This window comes from Mastomys coucha, unplaced genomic scaffold (genome assembly GCF_008632895.1).
Source record: "Mastomys coucha isolate ucsf_1 unplaced genomic scaffold, UCSF_Mcou_1 pScaffold14, whole genome shotgun sequence".
In the NCBI taxonomy this organism is placed as follows: Eukaryota; Metazoa; Chordata; class Mammalia; order Rodentia; family Muridae; genus Mastomys; species Mastomys coucha.
Genome location: NW_022196896.1, coordinates 58843026 through 58865314, shown reverse-complemented (window position 1 = coordinate 58865314; position 22289 = coordinate 58843026). Strand labels below are relative to the sequence as shown.

The following is a 22289-nucleotide window of genomic DNA, read 5'->3' as shown; positions in this document are numbered from 1 at the left end:
TGAATCTTTTTACAAGAAGGCATTTTGAGTGGAAATGTTCTTAAAGTTACTTTGTGTTATGTACTTTTGGCTTCTCTTCTACCTTTGTCTGGAAGATGTATGCGTCTTTAATTTGTAATGCATTTTCTTAACCCTAATTATAGGTTGGACAAAATCTCAACAAGCAGCAAAAAGTCTCCTTAGCAACATTAAGTTACAGTGTTATATTCAGAAAAGAAAACTTTCCAGAATAAATGGTTCTGGTTTTCTCATTTTATGTTTTATAGACTATTTTTCTTCAAAGATTAGGTTGACTATTAAAGATGATTTTGCATTTTTATCTGTGGAATAAAGTCTTATGTAGTGGCAGGATGTTTGGGGCTGTTACTTAAATTACCTACAGAATTGTAGGCCCATATTGTAACACCTGCCATGTTAATTTGTGCCCTGTTTCTTTTAAGATCAAGTTTTCATAGAATTAACTCTATAGTTTACTTTAACAGCTAAGGTCTCCTAAGGTTTTTTTCTGGCTCTTATCAAAAAATTAATTAGACATACAAGTTGCTTTCTGTTTTTCGTAGACCTAATTTTTTTTTACTGTCTGTTTTTTATGTGAGCATAGTAAAAAAAAAAAAAATCCATGAATATTGCTGCATTTTTTCTCTTAACTGTTACATACTGATTTGCTTGAGTCAACTTACTCAGCAACAGTAGATTCTCATATTTTCCATAAAGAAATTTCTCCTTTTATTAATCACACATCAAGGAGTGGCAGAAGTGGAGTACTGGTTCTTGGCATCCCACTGCTACGGATCTTATGCTGTGCTTTCTAAGTATCCCCTCCTAGGCCTTTAAAGCAGTACAGCCTGAGAGGAGATAAGGAGGGTTCCTCCTCCAGCCATCTCTGCTCCCCCTCTCTTTCCTCTTATTTTGGCTTCAACAATATTTTTTTAGTTCATGGTTTTTAGAAGTTCCTAAGTAGAAATTGGTGTTAACAGTTCCAATTGACTATATTAAAGTAACCCCCACCCTACCCCTGGCCCCAGGACACGGGTGTTTGCTACTAGTTTTTTTTTTTTTTTTTTTAAGAAAGTTTTATCTAAATAACATTGTTCTTAAAACCAAACCTAAAGTACTAAGATGACATCTTTAGATGACAGTTTTGTATTTCAAAGCATGTCAACAATTGAGTGTAAGCATTTCCAAAATAAACTTGAAATGAGCAATGATGAAATAATTTCTTGGTAAATTTTATGATCATAGATCAGTGAGGTGGCCTGGTTACATCAAATGGAAGTTTGAAAATGCTTTTACACTGTTATATGATCTGTCACTTAAGGCTGAAACCATTGCAAACTTAACTTGAAGTCAGTGCAGCTGTGGTTGTAGAAGAGAACCACTCATTTTCCTTCTGAATCAAAGCTGTTTATACTAGGCAGTTGGCTTCAGGAAATAGCAATGTGTGCACTTTGCATGGAGAAAGGAAAGAGCATTAAAGTATTAAACATGAAAGAATTCTTCAAGATCCCTACCCTGTGGAACAACTGTCATTGAGACATCATAAAATCATCAAATATTTCAAAGAGAAACTTCCTTACAAATAAATGTTACATTATTTAAATGCTCTCGTGGCTTGTGAATAAAACCTACTTACCCTGATTTTTCAAACTAAGTGCATCATAGGAAAGGTGAAGACGAATGATGATGTCGGCAGCAGACAGACCACTGAGGCTAGAGAAGGGCCAATTGTAGCTTGTTTCCTAAGACTCAGCATCATGGTTGGGGAGGCAGAAATGCACACACAGGATGAAGAACTGCTGGAGAGGAGGGATGGATTTGGCATCACTTTAAAGACACCTCCTAAATGGAGCACTAATTTTGATACTTACTTTGATACTTTGACATGAAATCAGGGCCTTAGGTTAGTTTAAACATTCTATCTGTTAGAGAATGCATTTTTAAAGGAGCAGGGCATGCTCGTGCTCCGTGGTGCCATTATTAACAAAATCAGTGCCACAAAGTGCTCAGATTATAAAAGGCTATCCCAAATCTTTTGAGATGCCACGAATTGCCAGACAGAAAGAAAAGGGGGGTGGGAGTTTGACATCTGAGTATTCCAGTGAGCTGATAGCATCGCTAGTCATGCGTGAGTTGCCATTTTATTCCTAAGTTGTTGCAAATACCTTTAGGTGAACCACAACTTGGCTTCTGAACCATGAGGTGATGCAATAAAGGAAAAACTCTCAGGAAATCAGAATCAAAACCTAAATTTGAGAGCATTCGTGTTAAGATGGAGTGCTGTTTATTGGGCAAATGAGTTGATTTCCCAGAGCATGAAAGGCATTAACTAAGGAAGTCCACACCCAAACGTAAACACGAATCCTTCAGCTGAACCATGACATTGGATCAGAATGGTTCAGGTTACATGGTGGTTGCCAGGAATGAGAGACGTAGATTTTTTTTTTTTTAGTCAAATCCCCTAGTTTTCTATATGATCTCACCTTTTAAATTGGATAGATTGTGACTGAGATTTCACACCTCACTGGGTCTTTATGTGCTTTGTTCTATGGTATTTTTGTACAGTGGGCTACCAGTTTTCATGACTGCCTTGTGTCCTCATTCCTATCGCGCAACAGCATCTTCTGTCATTTCTTACTAGAGAGGAGAGTTGCTTGATTTAAAAGTTATGTTATCATGGAATACTCCTTGGGAACTTGCTCCATGTTGAATTGTTGCATTCATGGAAAATAGGAACAGTGTCTGAACATTAAACATTTTCACTTGATACTAAGTTTTTTAAAAGAAATCACCTTTTCCTCTTTCTCCCCTTTCAGGTTTATGGTCGGCTGTGGGAGGTGTGATGACTGGTTTCATGGAGACTGTGTTGGATTAAGTCTTTCTCAAGCACAGCAAATGGGAGAGGAAGACAAAGAATATGTTTGCGTAAGATGCTGTGCTGAAGAAGATAAAAAGAGTGACGTACTAGACACAGAGATTTTTGAAGCCCAACCCCCCATCGAAGCCCACAGTGAAGATAAAAGGATGGAGTGTGGAAAGCTGACGACGTCATCGAAGCACTCGGTCACTGACGATAAACACAGACACTCAGATGACCCCGGGAAGCACAAGGTCAAAATTTTGAAACGGGTAAGCTTACCAGACTGTATGTTTGTTATTATTTATGGACCTAAATGAGAGTCATACAGTGTACATTCTTACTTTAGCAGGAAAATGAGTTGGATTTAAGGCTTGGGGTTGAGGGCTAGTTCTGTTGAAAAGTGAGGACTTTGGCATATGCATTTTTTTTTTTTTTGTGCTGTCGCTGAGCTGTAGGTTTCTATTTGAATCTTTGTTGTACAATGTTTATGTGGGTGTGTGGCCTAAGTATAAATTATGCTTAGTAAGTACATTTTTTAATCTAAATATTTACTGAAGGTTTCACAATTTTGCATTTTTTAGAATTAAAAAGTATAATTGTAGTCTTTGATCTCATTTGCTTGCAAGTCACTTCTTCCACTATTCCTGTTGAACTGTAGACTGATAAAAGTTTGTTTTCCCTGATCTGGCATTCTATCTTATTTTATTTTTTATAATTTACCTAACATTTTATGTGCCTTGATGGGAGGGTATCAGATCCCTTGAAGCTAGAGTTACAGACAGTTGGGAGCTGCCATGTGCACGCTGGGAATTGAACCTGGTCCTTTAGAAGAGCAGAGAGTGGGGCTGGTGAGATGGCTCAGTGGGTAAGAGCACTGACTGCTTTTCCAAAGGTCCTGAGTTCAAATCTCAGCAAACCACATGGTGGCTCACAACCATCCAAAATGAGATCTGACGCCCTCTTCTGGAATGTCTGAGGACAGCTACAGTGTACTTATATATAATAATAAATAAATCTTAAAAAAAAAAAAAAGCAGACAGTGCTTTTAATCACTGAGCCATCTCTCTAGTCCCCCTGATCTGACATTTTAAACTACCTCCTAAAAGTATTTTCTAAACAAAATTTAAAATATTTTGTATTTAAGGGAAGGAAAGGAGAAAAATGCATTATTCTGTCCAATTAAGTTTTCTTTTATTAGCAGTGATTTTCCTCATCCTTGAATTAGTAGTAGAACCCTGAAGAGGAAATAACACAATGGCAATAAGTGTGTAAGAATAAGCATATTCTCTAAAAACGGAGAAAATTCTGATTTACGGGTTGGAGGCTGTCTGGCAGCCTTTGGTCCAGCCATTCTGACCTGGTGAAGCACTCGTGGCTAGGAAGAAGCAGTAGCTGTAGCTGCCATCTTAAAGGATGCTGAGGGAAGGAACACAGCTCTCTTAGAATGGCTCTCTCTGTTCGGCTTGTGCTTACCTTGAGTCTCATACACTCCCAAGCATAGCCAGGCTTCCTACTGTGGCAGGCAAAGTGAGGCAGGGAAGAGCGAGAGGGCATCTTCTGATAGCCTCTCCATTTTCCCCATTGTTTGCTGAGTCAGTTCTTTCACACACTCCTTTTGTGACTAGTCTTGCTTAAGCTCCATTTTGGCAAACCTTTGTGACATTCAACATTTCTGTCTGACAAGATGTTTGGAGATCTTCTTGGTAAACATCAAGTTAATGGTTGATATTGCTGAGTGCTATATTACCATTTTGCAGTATGTTCTCTGAAAACTCATGAATTTCATTAACTGTTGGTCATTACATTTGGTATAGTTTCTTGTCTGTTTGGAAACATATTGTCTTTTGGCTGAACTGTATCTTTCTTACCTAAAAAGATGTTATAAAAAGATGTTACCATTGTTAATGTTGTCGGAAATCTTAGAAGCTGTTCTGTTTATAGATCCATGCAACATTCCATCATTGCTTGGTATTCTTTTTGAAAGTCCCCACCCCTTTTATTTTAATTTTTGAGGCAGGGTACTGGCTATCCTGGAACTCACTTTGTAGACCAGGCTGGCCTTATACTCATAGAGATCCACCTGCCTCTGCCTCCTAAGTGCTGGGATTAAACACATGCTCCACCATACCTGGCTGATGGTGAACTCTCGAATCTTTGGATTAATCTGGTGGAAATTTATGCTGCCTTCTGTTCACATATGATTTCCTATCATTAGATTTCTCTTTTGAAATATTTATTGCATTTCCGTGTGTGTTAGGAATGATATGATATTAGCAGACCTGTAACAGTAAAACATGTTTCTGGGGCTAGAGAGATGGCTGAGCAGTTAAGAGTAGTGGTTGTTCTCTCAGAGGAGCCAGGGGAGATCCCTAGTGTTCACAGCATAGCTCACAGTTCTCTGTAGCTCCACAGGCACTGGGCATGCATATGGTGCACTTATGTGCATACACAGAAAACAAAAATAAGGCTTAAAAACCACCCCACCACATTTCTACTCTTAATATTAAGTCTAGTTAGAAAATTAAAAAGTAAGTGAAAAGTGAGAGCATTCTTCTTACGTTAAAGAAAATAATGTTTCCACGTTTATCTTGATCTTGGTCTGTAAATGGTTATTCTCCCTGTGTTTCGGGATTAGCGTGATATGATTAATTTCTCTCTGAGAAGTAGCAGGTACATTGATGGTACCCATGGGAGTTAAAATTGCATGTTGACATCCTGGGAACATAACTGGTACCTGTGTTGAAGTTAATGAGCCCTGTTAATTCTTTAGGAGTATATAGGTAAATGCAGGTGCTCACTTATCCACAGCCCCTTCCTCCTTCATATTTACAGCCAACTAAGGTCCTTCCAGCCTGATGTCTGTCTTGTTTTCCTCTTTCATAGGAAGTTATACACTCTATACAAAGTAGATGTTTAACAATAGAATCTTGTGTTTTTTAATGATGGTAACTTATTTTTGTGTATATATATTTTTTAAAGATTTATTTATTTATTTTATATATGTGAGTACACTGCCACTCTCTTGAGACACACCAGAAGAGGGCATCATATCCCATTACAGATGGTTGTGAGCTACCATGGGGTTCCTGGGAATTGAACTCAAGACGTTTGGAAGAGCAGTCAGTGCTCTTTACCACTGAGCCATCTCTCTTAGAGGTTGTAATGTTAACTAGATTTAATTTTTTTTTTTACTTACATATTATTGAGGTTTGTCTTAAATAGTAAGTAGTTTTTGTTTTAATGAAACAATACTATTGTATTTTTCAGGAGTCTGGTGAGGGAAAAGCTTCCTCTGACAGTAGAGATAATGAAATTAAGAAATGGCAGCTAGCCCCTCTCCGCAAGTTGGGCCAACCACTTTTACCTCGGAGATCATCAGAAGAAAAAAACGAAAAAATAACAAAGGAATCTGCGGCTCTCACCTGCGCAGGAGAGAGAGCGGGGAGATCAGGTAGGAAGACTGCTAGAGATTATGGACTGTGTATTTAGTATTACAGAAGGTTGGGGTATCTTGGAAATGTTTTGGGGAAAAAAAAAATAACCCAACCTGAGTGCATACACTTTATGGCTCTAGAAGGACTCTTGATCACAGGAGATTCTAGGTAGCACTTCGCACCAGGACTGTTTGAATAATGAGCTCTGGGCTCTGACGTTATTTCTAAATACTTAGTCTGCATGGATTTAAATGTACATCATATATTATAAAGTGTCTTTTAAAACAGTTTAATGAGTTTAGTTACTTTTTAAAATTAGGTACTCATGAGAAGCAAGAGTCAAAAAAGAAGAAAGTTGAGAAGGGTGGATCGAGTGTGCACCCGCCTGCCGCGGCCTCCAAGCCTTCTGCAGATCAGATCAGACAGAGCGTACGGCATTCTCTCAAAGATATTCTTATGAAAAGGTAAAATGTTGTTATCACTGGAGGTCAAATGGCATTGGCTTTTCATGAATTTGAAAATAATTGAATTGTCTTCATTTTAAGACTTACAGACTCAAACTTGAAGATCCCAGAGGAGAAGGCAGCAAAGGTTGCCACAAAAATTGAAAAAGAACTTTTCTCTTTTTTTCGGGACACGGATGCCAAGTATAAGAATAAATATAGAAGCTTGATGTTTAATCTAAAAGATCCTAAAAATAATGTAAGTAATTTGTTTTGTCTAAGTTTTCTTAAACTAATTTAATTTTGTAAGTGTGTGCATGTGTATATTTGGGCATGCATATAATGTGGTTCTTCTGTTAGAGGACAGCTTTGACGAGTCATTCCTCTCTAGAGTGTGTGCAGAGAGTTACATGGAGGTCATCAAGCTGGGTGTCTTACCCATGGAGCCATTGCACTCTTGTAATGAATGGCTCTGCTTGCCGTGGTCTGAACTGGGATCTACGACTTTAATGAAACAGCCCTCCCTCATAGGTTCCTAATTGGAGTGAGATGATCAGTTTGGCTCTTGATTTAGACTCCATAAATATGTCCTGCAAGAGGTCCTTAGTCTGAGTGACTCCGAGAACAGCTGTGACCATGATCCACCACATTTGTAGATGTCAGTCACGTGGTGAGGATGTGGAGCATCCCAGGGTAGCTCACACAGCATTCTGTGTGTGGTTGGTTTGCTTGTAGTGCTAGGGATTATTAAACTCAGGGCCTCATGTCATAAAGTTTGCTCTCCACAGCTGAGCTCCTTCTCACTAAGAGCATTATTTCTCATTGGCAGAGAAGGGGATGTAGCTAGGGATGACTTTTAAGTTTCTCTTTCTTCTACTTCCACCTCGTGAGTGCCAGGATTACAGTCCTGAGCCACAGTGCTTGATGTACATGTCTCTGGGACTCATACCCAGAGCTGCATGCATGCTGAGCAGGCACTTTAACAACTGAGCGTAGCCCAAGAACAGGATATTTGAATAAGCTCCTGTGCTACTGATTTAGAATCCTATCCATCAGTGGACAGTGTTGGGAGTCTGTTGAACCATGGGTTTGGATTTATGTGCACTTTCTTCTCTTCACTATCTCTTCCATAACCCAGTTAAATGAATAAAAATTTACTCTTCAGTATTCTTCAAAATCTCTGTTAAGCCTAAGCATTTTTTATTTAAACCTGTAAGTAGAACTTTGCTCACTCAAATAGTCACATTTCATTGTAAACTAAAAATAAAGATCCAAGCCTGACAGCACATGTTTAACATCAGAGCTCTCTAGGGAATCTGCGACAGAAAGATCACCTAAGCTGTGAATTTCCAGACAGCCTAAGCAACATAGTGAGACTTTGTCCTTTCCCCAGAAAAGTATGTTAAATTATTTTTACCAAATTAAATAAAACTTTATTTCAAAATACATTTTAGCTGTGGATTAAACATTATCGCTCTCTTAATTATATCTTGGGATTTCTTGTTTCAGACTTAGCAAAAACCCAAAAGGTGTGTGTGTATTTGTATTTGTATGTGTGTATGTGTTTACACAGTAGAAAGTTCTATACTGCATATGCTAAGCAACAGTTATGCAGTGAATACTTTCAATTTTTCAAATATAAATATAACTATTTTGTTTGCTATATTTATGTAGGTGCATTGAGAATTTTTGCTAAAGATTATGCTCTAGATTATGGAATTAAATCTCTTTATATAAAAATGTTCACATCAGTGATGTAAGTTTACATATTAATATTTGCTACAATATAGACATCTCTCAAAAATCATGCATTTCAACAGCAGATCAAAAATACTGGGGAAAAATTGCATGTGCACTAATGTTGTATAAGCTTGTTTTTCCTAGTTGTTACTCCCTATGTAACATGTGTAACAAGTATGCACACAGTTTTTAATGTGTTAAGAAAATATAGAGACAGTTTAAACTATAGTCACATGACAGTGTTACAACAGTAAGAAAAAGCCATCATTAGGTGATTTTGCACATATCAGAGTGTATTTAAATAATCAAAGGCAGCTAAGCCCCTTCTTTATCACTAAGTAGTAAATTTTAAATGTGTATTATTGTTTGCATGGACTATTGTTGACTGAAATGTTATTTCACACACAGCTATGTATGGGATGGGGTATATAGGTTATATGCTAATAGTACATAGTTCCTATTGGCAGTTTAAACATCAAAGATTTAGATTTTGGGCAGAGTTCACAGAACAGTTCCCCTAATAGTTAGGGGAAGTATAATTGATTGAAGTATTTTCAAATATACTTACAGCTGTTGAAGAAAAATCTATGTTGTATAGTCTGTCATGGACCAAGAACTACATATTATATAAACTAATATAAGCTATAATAAGTATAATAATAATGTATAGGATAAAATATAATATATAAACTAATTAATTTAGAAACATTCCTTGGTACTCAAATGAAGATTCCTTCCTTTTCCTTGCAGTTAGTTCTTTGCTGTGGTCTCCACTCAAGCCTGCCAGGATTCAAATGTAAAAATCTTAAAAAACCAGAGAAACAGAGACTCCACTACATTGATTAAAACACTCTTTTATTCAGTGCCTTTCTCTAAGTGGTGTGGTTATTATAATTTGTTCTGAGGTAGACTTAAAACAGTTCTTGGACAGGTGTATAATGGTTTCATTACACTTGCTCTTTCATGTTGGTTTTTACATGGATTTTCTTGTTTAGGGAATAGGGGGGTTGGTGGAAAGAAGTTTAACAGAATGTTACTGTGTAACTGTCCTTAAATTCCATCCTCCTGCCTCAGTCTCAAGATTGACTGCTGGGATTACAGGAGTGGCCACCACACTGGCATCAAATTGAATTTTATATAGGATGTGCTTTATGTTTTACTCTTCTAGAATATAAAGCTGTTAGGCCGTATGCATTAGGTTAATTATTACTTATTCTTTTTTTTTTAAACTTTTATTGCATTATGATGAGAAAAGTTACATGATTTCAATTTATCTGAATTTGTTAACATTTAAAAACATTTTAATTAAATAGAATTGAATTACATTCTTGTTCCCCTTTTGTACCACCGCTCCTCCCATAAACCCCCTTCAATACCTACATTATCTTTTTTGTCGTATTCCTTAAAATTTATAAAATACTATAACAATAAAAATAAGTATTATAAAAGTTGTTTGATATAAAACAACAGTCAATTTAACAGTCTTATGTAGAAGCTTGTCTACAGCAATAGTGAAAATACATTTTTCTCAATATAAATTTTAAATAACTCCAAACATATTAGCTGTATACTTAAAAATAATACATCACTACTAGTATTTTCTTAAATGAACATGAATATATAAAGTCTTTTTGTTTGTTTTGTATTTAGTAGAGTTTAAAATCTTGGCTCTTACTGTGGTACAAGCCCAAAATAAGAACAATTTTTAGACATTGGGTTTCATTGTAATAAGGCTGTATTTCAATGACCCTCACATCACCAAAGGATTTTACCTCCATCGTAGCTAAGCTGAGAGTTGACAGTTCTGTTGCACTAAGAAATGAACTGTAGGCTCGATTTTTGGATACAGACTTCCTGCTATGGTCAGAGCTATTTGACTGGAGTGAGTGACTTCATTCTCAGCCCACAGAGAACAGGTTACATTCATTTAAGAAATGGTATAGGTATTAAGATGGTCTATCCATAAAGTCATTCAATTATTACATATTCTTAAACCAGGCTTTAAAGTAGCTTCAAAGTCAAAGTTTGCTTATTGGAAGTTCACATATTACAGCTCTTTTTTGGTTTCTAAATGTTCGTGTCTCCTTTTCTTTTCATTTTAAAATCCTGCAGATATTATTTAAGAAAGTTCTGAAAGGAGAAGTAACCCCTGATCATCTTATACGAATGAGTCCAGAAGAACTGGCCTCCAAAGAGTTAGCCGCGTGGAGACGAAGGGAGAACAGACACGTAAGGACATCTGTAACCGTGTGTTCTGCTTGGCTATCAAATAGATCAGTCAACAGAGTGCAAGGAAGACAGGCTTTCCCTGCTGTTAATTCATAGTCTCTATCCTACCCTTGATCTTCTCTCTCCCTTTCCCTTTTCCCTTTTCCCTTTTCCCTCCCCCCTCTTCCTTCTTGTCCTCCTTCTCCTTTTCCCTCCCCAACTCCATTTTGGCTGGGCCAGGTGATTCACTTTCTTCAGCATTCCAAGTTGCTGAGTCTACTGGTATGTGCCACCTCACTTTTTTTTTTTTTTTAAGATTCTGTTATTTTTATGTATTTGTGTATTTCATGTATGTATGTATGTATGTATGTATGTATGTATGTATGTATTTCATGTGCATGTAGTATCAAAAGAGGGCATATGCCTTAGGGTTTTTCTTGCTGTGCTAAAACCCCAAGGCCAAAGCTATGTGGGGAGGAAAGAATTTCTGGGTTTATATATCCTGAATCAGTCTATTGAAGGAAGCAAAGACAGGAACTCAAACAGGGCAGGAACCTGGAGGCAGGAGCCAATGCAGAGGCCATGGAGGGGTGCTGCTTACTGCTTTGCTTCTTTTGACTTGCTCAGCTTGCTTGCTTACAGAACCCAGGAACATCAGCCAAGGTGTGTTCCTACATTGTGTCCCTAACAGTAAGCTGGGCCCTTCCCATTGATCATTAAGAAAATCCTTGCAAACCTGTCTGTTTATAGTCTGATCTTGTAGAAGCATTTTCTCAATTAGGGTCCCCTCCTCTCAGATGAGACTGTAGTGTGTAAGTAACTAGTCAGCACAGCTTCAGGTCCCAGAGAATTGGAGTTAAAAACAGTTGTGAAGCTCCATGTAGGTCCTGGGAAGTGAGCCTGTGTCTTCTGTCAGAACAAGTGCCTTTCCCTGTGAGCCTCTCCAGCCTCTGCTTCCTAAACTGTTACTTTTATTGCCTGTCTTCATCTCTGCAGGGTTGGTTGGTTGGTTTGTTTTTGCTAATCACCAGATTATAGAATTATTTTATGACTTGTTATTTGCAAATCAGAACAATTGGAAAGTAAGCATTAACCAACCTGTGCTCTCTGTAACCAGTTTGAATGCATTACAAACATTAACATTTTAATGAATCAAATTGTTCGATTCTAAAACTTTGTAAAATTTTAGAATCTTACTATCAGGTTTCATGGGCAGAATTTCTAAAGGAAGTCAGGCTGTTTTTAGAAGTAATTTATTGAGAGGATAAGATGACTTGTCATGTATAAGTATGCATAGAAACAGAAATGTTGTTATGTTTATATGGTACTATCTCAGATCAAACTGAAGTATTGTAATTTTTATACTGTATGAAATTTTTAAAATAATTTCTCAAAGTCACAGGTGCCAAAATTTTTCAGTTGGGATTTCTACTTGCAATACCTTTAATGTCAATCTTTGAAGATTAATTAAAAAGTCTGCTCATTCATTCATTCATTCATTCATTCAAGGAAAGAGCTCACTATAGCCCAGTAGTCCCCTTGTTCCAACTTTCCCTGAGTGCTAAACAGCCACTTGCACCACTATGTCTAGTAAGATTGAGGGAATAGATGATTTTGAGCATTTCTTTTCAGATATAGCCATTAGCTGCTCATTTTAGGAAATAATGATTATATATGGCTTGCATTGGCCTGCATAATGTACAGGATTCTTTTGTTCATGGTGCTTGTCTGAGTGACAGACATTAACCTTCCCTGGCTTGTGCCTGAGGTGGTCTGAAGGTCCTTGGGCCTTCATGCAGTGCATCATACTATTTTTTTTTTTTTTGCTTTGATTTCATATAATCTTGCCTCCTCTTTATTTTGAAAATAATATTAACATCATCTTTCCTTCCACATTCCAAATCTGCCCTTGCCTTACCTAAGCTTTAAAATTAGCTACATTTACTGTGGAGACCATGTTTTTCTTTTCTTTGTGTAATAAAGACCCTTTACCCACTGAACAATCCCACTAGTCCTATTGACTTTTTAAATATGAGATAAATGCACAGACCTTTATAGTCCTTACTGTTCTTTGCTCTAGTATGCACATGCACATGCCTGCGTGTGTGCATGTGCATGTGTGTGTGTGTGCATGTATACATATGTGCACACACACACACACACACACACACACACACACACACACTGCCCCGCTCTGTCTCATACTCTTGTTATACTTGCTAACTTTTACATGTTGTTGCGGAGTATCTTCCTTTTAATTACCAGTGTTAACTAGAAAGGTCCAGGAGACAGGAGAAGTGGGTTACCTGGCTTTTGTTTTGTAACCATCGATTGAGCTAGTATTGGAGGGATATGCCAGAACATCAGATGAGGCATATGAGTCAAGTTTATTCTTGGCTCCTTGCAAGCCAATTTCAAGTATAAATACTGTACTTCGCACTCTGAGCGTTGCCTCTCGGTTACCTCCTTGCAGAATGTTAAGATGAGCCTCTCATGGCTGAGGCATTTAGAGTTCATTCTTAAGATCTGTCCACATTTCTATTGGTATTTTAATCAGAGAAAACTAAAAGTTAATTATAATTCTTTAGTTAAGTTCTCATGTATTAAGGCACATACTTTAAATGTTTCCTTAAAATATTTTCTCTAGACCATAGAGATGATCGAGAAGGAGCAGAGAGAAGTGGAAAGACGACCAATCACGAAAATAACTCACAAAGGTGAGATAGAAATCGAGAGTGATGCCCCGATGAAGGAGCAGGAAGCAGCCATGGAGATCCAGGTAGGGGCAGGTCTGTCGTGTGTGGTCCGCAGCTCCAAAAAGGAAGGTGGACTAAAGCTGTCCTCGTGCTCTTAGAGTAGAATATTGTTTAAAGTAGTGTGCTTTAAAGTAGGCTGTTTTACTGGGTTGGTTCTTAAGAGCTTAGTGCACATTGTCTGCATTATAGGTGCCTGTTAAAAACTCGTTAGAATCCTGAGGGTATTCGATACAGTAATTCCTTGGTGCTTTGTAAATAGTGTAATTTGAGAACTATTGTGACTTTTCTTTAATTGTATTAAGATGTGTTTTCTCTTGTATAATAGAAAAATGAGAAGTAAGGGGATCAGGGTCAAATACTAGTGGGAAAAATGACTTGAAGTTTCATTAAAATCTTTGAAAAATGAGTTGTTTTGAGTTTTTACTGTAAATAACAAATGCTAAGTATTATTTTTCTTAGAAAGTAAAACCAGCTTTTTGAATGTAATGGCTTGACTCTGACAACAACTTGATTTTTAAAATTGCTGCCAAAATTTATTGGTTAAAACTCATTTTTATTTCCACTTATGTTAGGAGCCTTCAGCCAATAAATCACTGGAGAAGTCAGAAGCCTCTGAGAAACAAAAAGAAGAGGTTGACTCCACGTCTAAAGACACCACTAGTCAGCACAGACAGCATCTGTTCGACCTGAACTGCAAAATATGCATAGGTTGGGAATTTTGCTTGCTCTGCTGTTGTACTCACTATTCAAGGGATATTTTTAACATAGCCTGTGGTTTGTAGTCAGGGTAGGTTTTATTCTCTGGTTTGGATGGTGCAACACCAACCCACTCCTATTGTATGAGAGTGGACCCAAGTTATAAACACAGAAGCAGACACAGCCGTGCTTTGCCATGTGCATAAGAGTGCAAACATGACAGTAGACATCGCTTAAGAAGACTTAGACTTGCCAGTTTTCAGAATGTTTGAGATTTTGTTTGTTTTCTTTTTTGAATATTAGTGTCCAAATCAGTGTCATTTTCTATTTTACACTGTTCAGGTTTAGTGACATGTGCTGTGCATTTATGGTTAGGAGTCGATAGAATACATATTTCTTTTTACTAGTTGGAGCTTATCAATATTTTAGGGAAAAATTCATTAGGGAGTCAGGTTTACTCTACGTTCTACAATGTTTTTATTTTAGTTTGTTACCATTCTCTTTTTTGTTTGTCTGTTTTTGATTTTTTGACAGGTTTCCTTATGTAACAGCTCTGGCTGTCCTAGCACTCACTTTGTAGATAGACTAAGGTGAGCCTCAAATTCAGAGAGATCTGCCGGCCTCTGCCTCCTTAGTGCTGGGATTAAAGGCTTATGTCACAACATTCCCCATTAGTGTTTTAACATTGTTTTCTTAATTTTTCACTTTCATAACTGAGGACTTACCAGCGACTTCTCATTTACACTGTTTTCTGTTTAAACATCGGTGATAATTGGAATGTAGTTAAAGGAGGCATTAAGTCAGTCCAGATAGAACCCTTCACAGTGTGAGGAAAGCACATTTCCGTTAGCCTAGGTCTCTGGGACAGAGGGGTGCCATTGATAAATTCTTTGGTTCTTAGAATAGGTGTAACAATTTGCTGTTAAAAAACATCACAGGTATGTATTATCCTAGGAAATATTTATTCAATCATTGAACCAAAGTGACATAATTTAGCACTTTTGAAAGTAAAAGTGCATGAAAATGTAAAACTTGCAGGTGACAATTTTATTATGGTGTTTTCTGGCTTTAGGTCGAATGGCACCACCTGTAGATGATCTTTCTCCAAAAACCGTGAAAGTTGTTGTAGGAGGAGTCCGTAAGCATTCAGACAACGAAGCAGAAAATCTAGCAGATGCATTGTCTTCAACTACAAATATTCTGGCCTCTGATTTCTTTGAGGAGGAAAAACAAGAGTCTCCCAAGTCAACATTTTCTCCCGCTCCACGGTAGCTTTTTCTCAGGCATAATTGTATAATAAGCGTTGCTTAATTGTACTTTAAGATGTGCAAACACAGAAAAGTGACATTTCCTAGGGACCTTTGAGAAAGTAACTATGTATACCCTAGGCCAATTGAGATAAGTGAACAGGACATTGGAAGTTAATTTATTTGAATGGATTTTAGATTTAAGAGATTTGAGAGTATGAAGTAATAACTTTCAAACTCTTAATTATGGGCTGAAAAGATGGTCCAGCATTTAAGAGCACTGGCTACTCTTACAGAGGACCTAGTTTCTATTGCCAGCACCCTTAAGGCAGATCATAATGGTCTATAACTCCAGTTCCAAAGGATCAGATACCTCCCTCCCTCTGCCTTCCATGGCCATGTACATGGTACACAGGCAAAACTCCATACACATGAAATAAAAGCAAGTAAATCTTTATAAACAAATCAGAAACAAATGATTTAAATACAGTGATCTCAAGAAGTAGGGGATATAGCCTTTGTTCTATGCATGTACTACCTTAGTCTACCTCAGAGCAGTTCAGAATTATATCTTTATAAAGCATGACTCTGTGGTTGTGATTGTAAATTTATAAATTGTAATGCAAACTTTTTATTGAGTTCATTTGAATTGAGTGAACAGTTCAATTAAAATATTGAAAAATATTTTAACCTATTTTAAAATTTAAATTTTTAAATTAAATTTAAAATTTAAAATAAACAAAATAAAATAGCTTTTGTTTTTATTGACATTTATTGATACTTATTTTTATTGTCTTTTTTGACATAAAATACTTTTAGTGATTATAGAAAGTGGACTCATTGATGGATATTTCATTACATTTATCTGTATGTGTATTCATGCTACAGTACTCATGTGGAGGTTTGAGGATAACTTTGAGGAGTTGATTCCTTCTTTCCACCTTTATTTGGGCTCCAGGTCCTTAGGAGTGAGGGCAAGTATATTTACCACTGCACCATGTGGCTGGCATGGTTGCTAACTTTAGTATCCTTTTCTAGTCCAGAGATGCCTGGAACTGTGGAAGTTGAGTCAACCTTCCTGGCACGATTGAACTTCATCTGGAAAGGTTTTATCAATATGCCATCTGTGGCAAAGTTTGTTACCAAAGCCTACCCCGTGTCTGGATCCCCTGAGTACTTGACAGAGGTACTTTTTTCTCTTTCCTTGTTTGGGTTTGCATGTGTTTCTAAAAGCAAAAGGCAGGGAGACATGCCGTTAATAATAATTTTAAAAATCTTTAATGCTGGCAAATTTATGGCAAAGTTAGCCTATGAAAAAAGTGTTTAGTTGTTAAAGAAACAGGATTCCAACACTGTTCAGGTTTCAAGTTCATTGTACCTGCCTGTGTCTGTCACTGTTCAAGTTGTCACACTGTTAGTCTCAGAGAGCACTGATCAGTCACTGCACTGATTCCTGTGGTTGGTTAAATAGAGAATAAATAGCAGGAGTGTAATACTGTGGTTAGTGACCAACTCTCAAGCCAGTATACATGAACTGAATACATTATTTTTGTGGATTTGATCCATTAGTTTTTCGTTTATTCTAAGACAAAAGTTATTGAAATAATTCATTTTGAATTTCAAAAAGCCTATATCATCTGATCATTCTCTATAATGGTAATGGTTTTCCTTTGATAAGGCTGAAATTTTCCTGTCTCACACTCGTCCCCTCCCCTTGTGATCTTAGTGTGCAGCCTGGAGGCCCTGTGTGTGGGCAGCAAGCCTTCTGTCACTGAGCCACAGCCCCAGTCCTTTACCCTCCCATTGTGCTGAGTCGCTGCAGAGCTGCTATTGTGCAGTTTATTTACTTGGACAATAATATTTTAGGAATGTGAATATTGTTAGAGAAAAATTAAACAGGCCACTAATGGTCTTTGGGGGGTAAAATATAACCCTTTAGAATTTTCATTTTTTTTTCTTTAGATCATTCTGAAGCTAATTCTTTTGCATGGATAATTAGGTCCTGGTCTCTCATACCCTTTTAAATTTGAATAAAGATATTTTTCTTAGTGCTATAGTTTTCAGTGTAGTTAGTTTCCTGAACTCCATCTCTGACTTTTATTTTATTTTTATTACAGCTAACATATCAAAATATTGAAAGGAACTAATGAGTTAAATAAACTTAATTCTACTTTCATGCTTTTCCTTGGTCTTCATAGGAAAAAAAAGAATATACTGAATAAGGTTTTAAAATTTTGTGATTAACTATATGTATATCAATATACATATGTATACATATGTGTATATCATATGTGTATATCATGTGTATACATATGTGTAGTTAAGCCCTTTAAAACTGTATTATTACAGAATTAATTTTCTCTTGCAAAAATATACTTTGTAATTAAATTGCATGAAATCTGAACTTCAGCTATTAATAATTAAGGATTCCTTTTAAAAAAAAAGGCATAAAGTGCTAGGCATGGTGGCACACACCGTTAGGAACACCAATGACAGAGGCAGGAGGATCTCTTACAAGTTTGGGGACAGTCTGGTCTACGTAGTTCTAGGAGCTAGAGCTACATTTTGCAACCCTGTTTCAAAAAAAACAAAATAAAGTAATAATGCTATCCATTGCCATTGAGGAGCAGAAATACCACCGCTCAGGCTCTGAATGTGCTGCTCTTCCTGATTCGTGCTCAGGCTCTGAATGTGCTGCTCTTCCTGATTCGTGTGCATGGTGCTGGCCACTGGGTCCTTGTGCTTGTCTATCCTGCCCTTAGATTTTGATCTTAGTGTTGAAGGTGTCTACGTCTGTGTGTCCTTAGTAACTGCATTTCCGCTATTATTTATTTGAAGTTGGTGTTTGAGATATGCTCAGTTGCTATCTCTCTATTGGATTTTATTTTCTGATGTGATGCAGTTTGTTTATTCTTTGTGTCTTCTGGGGATTGATTGAACCCTGAGTCTTACACATGCTCAGCACATGTTCTGTTGTCATGTTCTTAGCCCTGTTTGCTTGTTTTTATTCTTACTCAAATTATTTTCAAAGGTAAACATGTCTGAGTCATGGTACTGTAGTGAAGATGTTGTGTATTTGTTGATCATCTTTTCTTTTATCCATAGGACCTACCAGATAGCATTCAAGTAGGTGGCAGGATATCACCTCAGACAGTTTGGGATTATGTGGAAAAAATAAAAGCATCAGGCACCAAGGTGAGTAAACTCAACAATGCCAGTATGTTAAATGTTTACAGAGCCAAACTACTTAAAGTCTCACACAAGGAACCAGTGTCTCTTCTGGAGAGGGAGCTAATACAAATTGGAAATGTATATGACCTATCTAGGAAGTAAGGGGCCTGGGAGGTGATAGACAGCTCAGTTACAAAGTGACTGTTACACAGCTTGATCCCCACCACACACATAACATAGGATATGGAGGTGCACATTTATAAGCTCAGCCCTGGGGAGACAGATGTGTGGACCAAGCAGGCTAATTAGAGCTCAGGTTCCAGTAAGAGACTGTTTGTAGACAGCTAGAAATGACGCTTTGGTTAGTCTATAGATTCTAAGTATGAATACACAAACTGAAGGAAAGCCATTTGCTCAAGGCTGTGCAACCTTCCCTTGATGCTCTGCTTTCTGTATGTGTTCTCTGTAGCTTCTGTCTACACTGGCAGGAACTGCATTAGAGCAAGTATGAGGTTTACCTGTGTCAGACAGGGCACGGCCAAGCTCTGTCCGCCCGTGTAGACTATACTATGGTCCAGAGGTTCAGACGCTGCAGAAGACGCTGCGTGCAAGGCTTAGGGCTCTGGGTTTGTAGGATCAGTTGGGAACCAGGCTGCTTCTTGCCACTTTACTGTTTCCAATAGTGCATGCTTTCATCAGGCACAAACGTTCACAGGTCACCTAGCAGCAGTAGATGAGGGCTGCTCATCACGTTGTTTTAAAGGCAAACCCCAGAAATTGCAGTTGCCTCTGCTTGAGCTGTAGTTGGTGAGAACGGATTCACACAGCTGTGTGCAACTGGAAAGAAAGCAGGCAGAGGGGGCCACATGCCAGCCAGAAGTTAAGGCCTGTTAGTAACAGGAAGAGGAGATTATAAACTGAGATGTAACTTGTGCCTCTGTCACGGTAATGCTTCTCTTCGGCCATGGTCTCTGTTTATTTGCTGTAGTTTCCTAAACTTATAGAGAATAATATTTCAGGGAATAATTTAAATCCTTTTTTTTTTTGTAGAAATTTCTTGTTTTCTTTAGAGTGGCCAAAAGGGAGAATCTTAAACTGAGAAGGATCTTTTTTCCCCAGTATAAACTGTTGAATTGATATAGTGTTAACGGTTCATTGAAGCAGTTAAAAGATTGCTGTACTTGGGAGGTAGGGACAGGCAGACCTTAGGGCAGCCTGGTTTACATGGCTGAGAAAAAAGTTACTACATTGGTTACTATTACTTCTCTCTCTCCCTCCCGACCCCTCTCGCTCTGTATACACATTACTGTCCAGTACTTTATAGTATAGCCTTCAGCTTGAAATGACCTAAACACATAGTAGTTAGTTAGCTTTACATATATTAGTAATGTGATATCACTAGTACATTTTGGATATCTCTTATCCAGACTGCTTGTGATCAGAAATGTTTCAGATTTTGAGCTTTTTTGAATTTTGGAATGTTAGCATATATATGTATATATATGATAGTACCTTGAGAGTGGAGACTCAAGTATAATTATGAAATGAGTTAAGTATTACGTAAACCTTATAAACATAGACTAATGGTAATTTCATACAAAATTTTTGAGGTACCTATGTTTTGATTGCTTCCTATCACTTATAGATAGGTATGGAATCTTCTAAATATTGGCCTCCAAGTTTCAGAGTTGAGACCATTTATCTTTATAACCTGTACATAGTTCTAGGAGGCCGAACCATGCTTAGCTTACTAGTCTTCTTCTTCTTCTTCTTCTTCTTCTGTCGGTTTAGACTTAGTAGTGAAGCAGGCCTTTTCCAATTTGACTGAATACCTTTAAGAGAAAAACCTCCATTAGTAAAGTAATATCAAAATATGTTTATCTTTTTATTTGAAATAAAGCCAAGAACTCCAGATATAGGTAACAAAATTCTTGAGTTAGCCAATCTTAAAAAACTTAGGATCTGTTAATGTATTTGTTTTTAGAGTCTTTTATCAAAACCAGAACTCAAAATTAGATGAGTACTAATTAATAAACTATTTAAAAATCAAGCTACATTTTAGGTTACTATTTTAAGCAATTGTTTGTTATTCTCTTGAATAGGAAATCTGTGTGGTTCGCTTCACACCAGTAACTGAAGAAGATCAGATTTCTTACACATTGCTCTTTGCGTACTTCAGTAGCAGAAAGCGCTATGGCGTAGCTGCTAACAACATGAAGCAGGTTAAAGACATGTACCTTATTCCCTTGGGCGCTGCAGATAAAATCCCACACCCTCTTGTGCCTTTTGATGGACCTGGTAGGTCTATGTTTTGGTAATAGAATGGGTGTGAAATCAAGTGGGAGGGGGAGGTCCAAAGTAGAAGGAATGGCTGCTTTCTCTAAGATCCAGACTGTTAGAGATGACGTGACCTAGCTGGCCACCATTTAGTAGCTTGTATTGAAGTGCTTTTAAAACTCTGAAATGATTGAAAAGGACGACTAGTTTATGGCTGTTATCTTTGCTTATTTTCTCCAGGACTTGAGCTGCACAGACCTAATCTGTTGTTGGGCCTGATCATTCGTCAGAGACTGAAGCGGCAGCACAGTGCTAGTGCAGGCCCCAGTCACACATCTGAGACACCTGAGAGCGCCCCAACTACCGTGCCCCCCGACAAGAAAGGTAAAATGGACTCATCCACAGAGGAAGCAGCAGAGGAAGAAAGTGACTTTTTCAATTCTTTTACAACTGTGTTACACAAGCAGAGAAACAAGCCCCCGCAGCCCCTTCAGGAAGACCTGCCAACAGCAGCTGAACCTCTGATGGAAGTCACCAAGCAGGAGCCACCCAAACCCTTAAGGTTCCTTCCTGGGGTCCTAATTGGCTGGGACAATCAACCTTCTACTCTGGAACTAGCAAATAAACCCCTTCCTGTGGATGACATCCTCCAAAGCCTCTTGGGCGCCACTGGTCAAGGATTTGAGCAGGCTCAGCCAGCCGGAGAGCAAAGCACTCTCAACGAAATCCCTTTTATGAATGACCAAGCTAACCCAAAAGTACAGAAGACAGAGAAAGGGGAGGTGACTGAAGGTGAAGCCAAGGAGATAAAAGTTAAAGCAGAAAATATTTCAGCGTCTACAGGTCAAAACTCAGGAGTAGAAGAAACTTTATTGGTGGGTTCCTCTTCCATTTCTCCAGGGCCTTTGGCAAGTCTCAGTCTGAGAGGGAAACCACCAGATGTTTCTACAGAAGCATTCTTAACAAATTTATCAATTCCCTCAAAACAAGAGGAAACTGGGGAAAACAAAGAGGGAACATTAAAAAGACCCCTGCTCCAAGATCAAGAGAATAGTTCGCAAGATAATAGAACGTCAAGTAACTCTCCCTGCTGGCCTAGCACTGGAAAGGGAAGCATAGATGGTAATGGGAGCTGCAATGAGAGTCTTGTTCCTAACACAAGAGCCCCACAGTTTATCAACCTGAAAAGGGACCCTAGGCAAGCAGCAGGACGGAGTCAGCAGACAGCTCCCGAAAGCAAGGATGCAGAGAGCTGTAGAAATGGAGACAAGCACGCTGTGTCTGCTCCATCGCACAACACAGAGCCCATAGCAGAGCCCCTCAGTGGAGATGGAAAGCTGTCTTGGCTGGAGAAGAGCTCATGTGGAGAGCAGAATGATGACTCAGAGGCTGCGCCAGACTCCTCCTCAGCAGAAAACGTCAATTCCTCACAAGCAGAGCAAGCCGATCCTTCACAAGAG

The 22289-nt window shown here is 38.0% G+C and overlaps 1 protein-coding gene across 1 annotated transcript in view; it reads left to right on the top strand.

The window, feature by feature from the left end:
• The window catches only part of Phf3 (PHD finger protein 3), a gene marked incomplete at its 3' end in the record, with an annotated part of 66805 nt that extends 44516 nt beyond the window's left edge, over positions 1–22289 (top strand). Inside the window, exons 5-16 of the mRNA XM_031368966.1 lie at positions 2814–3126; positions 6125–6308; positions 6611–6755; positions 6837–6993; positions 10587–10703; positions 13330–13461; positions 14011–14146; positions 15207–15402; positions 16420–16567; positions 18487–18576; positions 20655–20850; positions 21070–22289. Coding sequence (XP_031224826.1) covers positions 2814–3126; positions 6125–6308; positions 6611–6755; positions 6837–6993; positions 10587–10703; positions 13330–13461; positions 14011–14146; positions 15207–15402; positions 16420–16567; positions 18487–18576; positions 20655–20850; positions 21070–22289 — 3034 coding nt within the window. The remainder of the gene's footprint in view (positions 1–2813; positions 3127–6124; positions 6309–6610; positions 6756–6836; positions 6994–10586; positions 10704–13329; positions 13462–14010; positions 14147–15206; positions 15403–16419; positions 16568–18486; positions 18577–20654; positions 20851–21069) is intronic.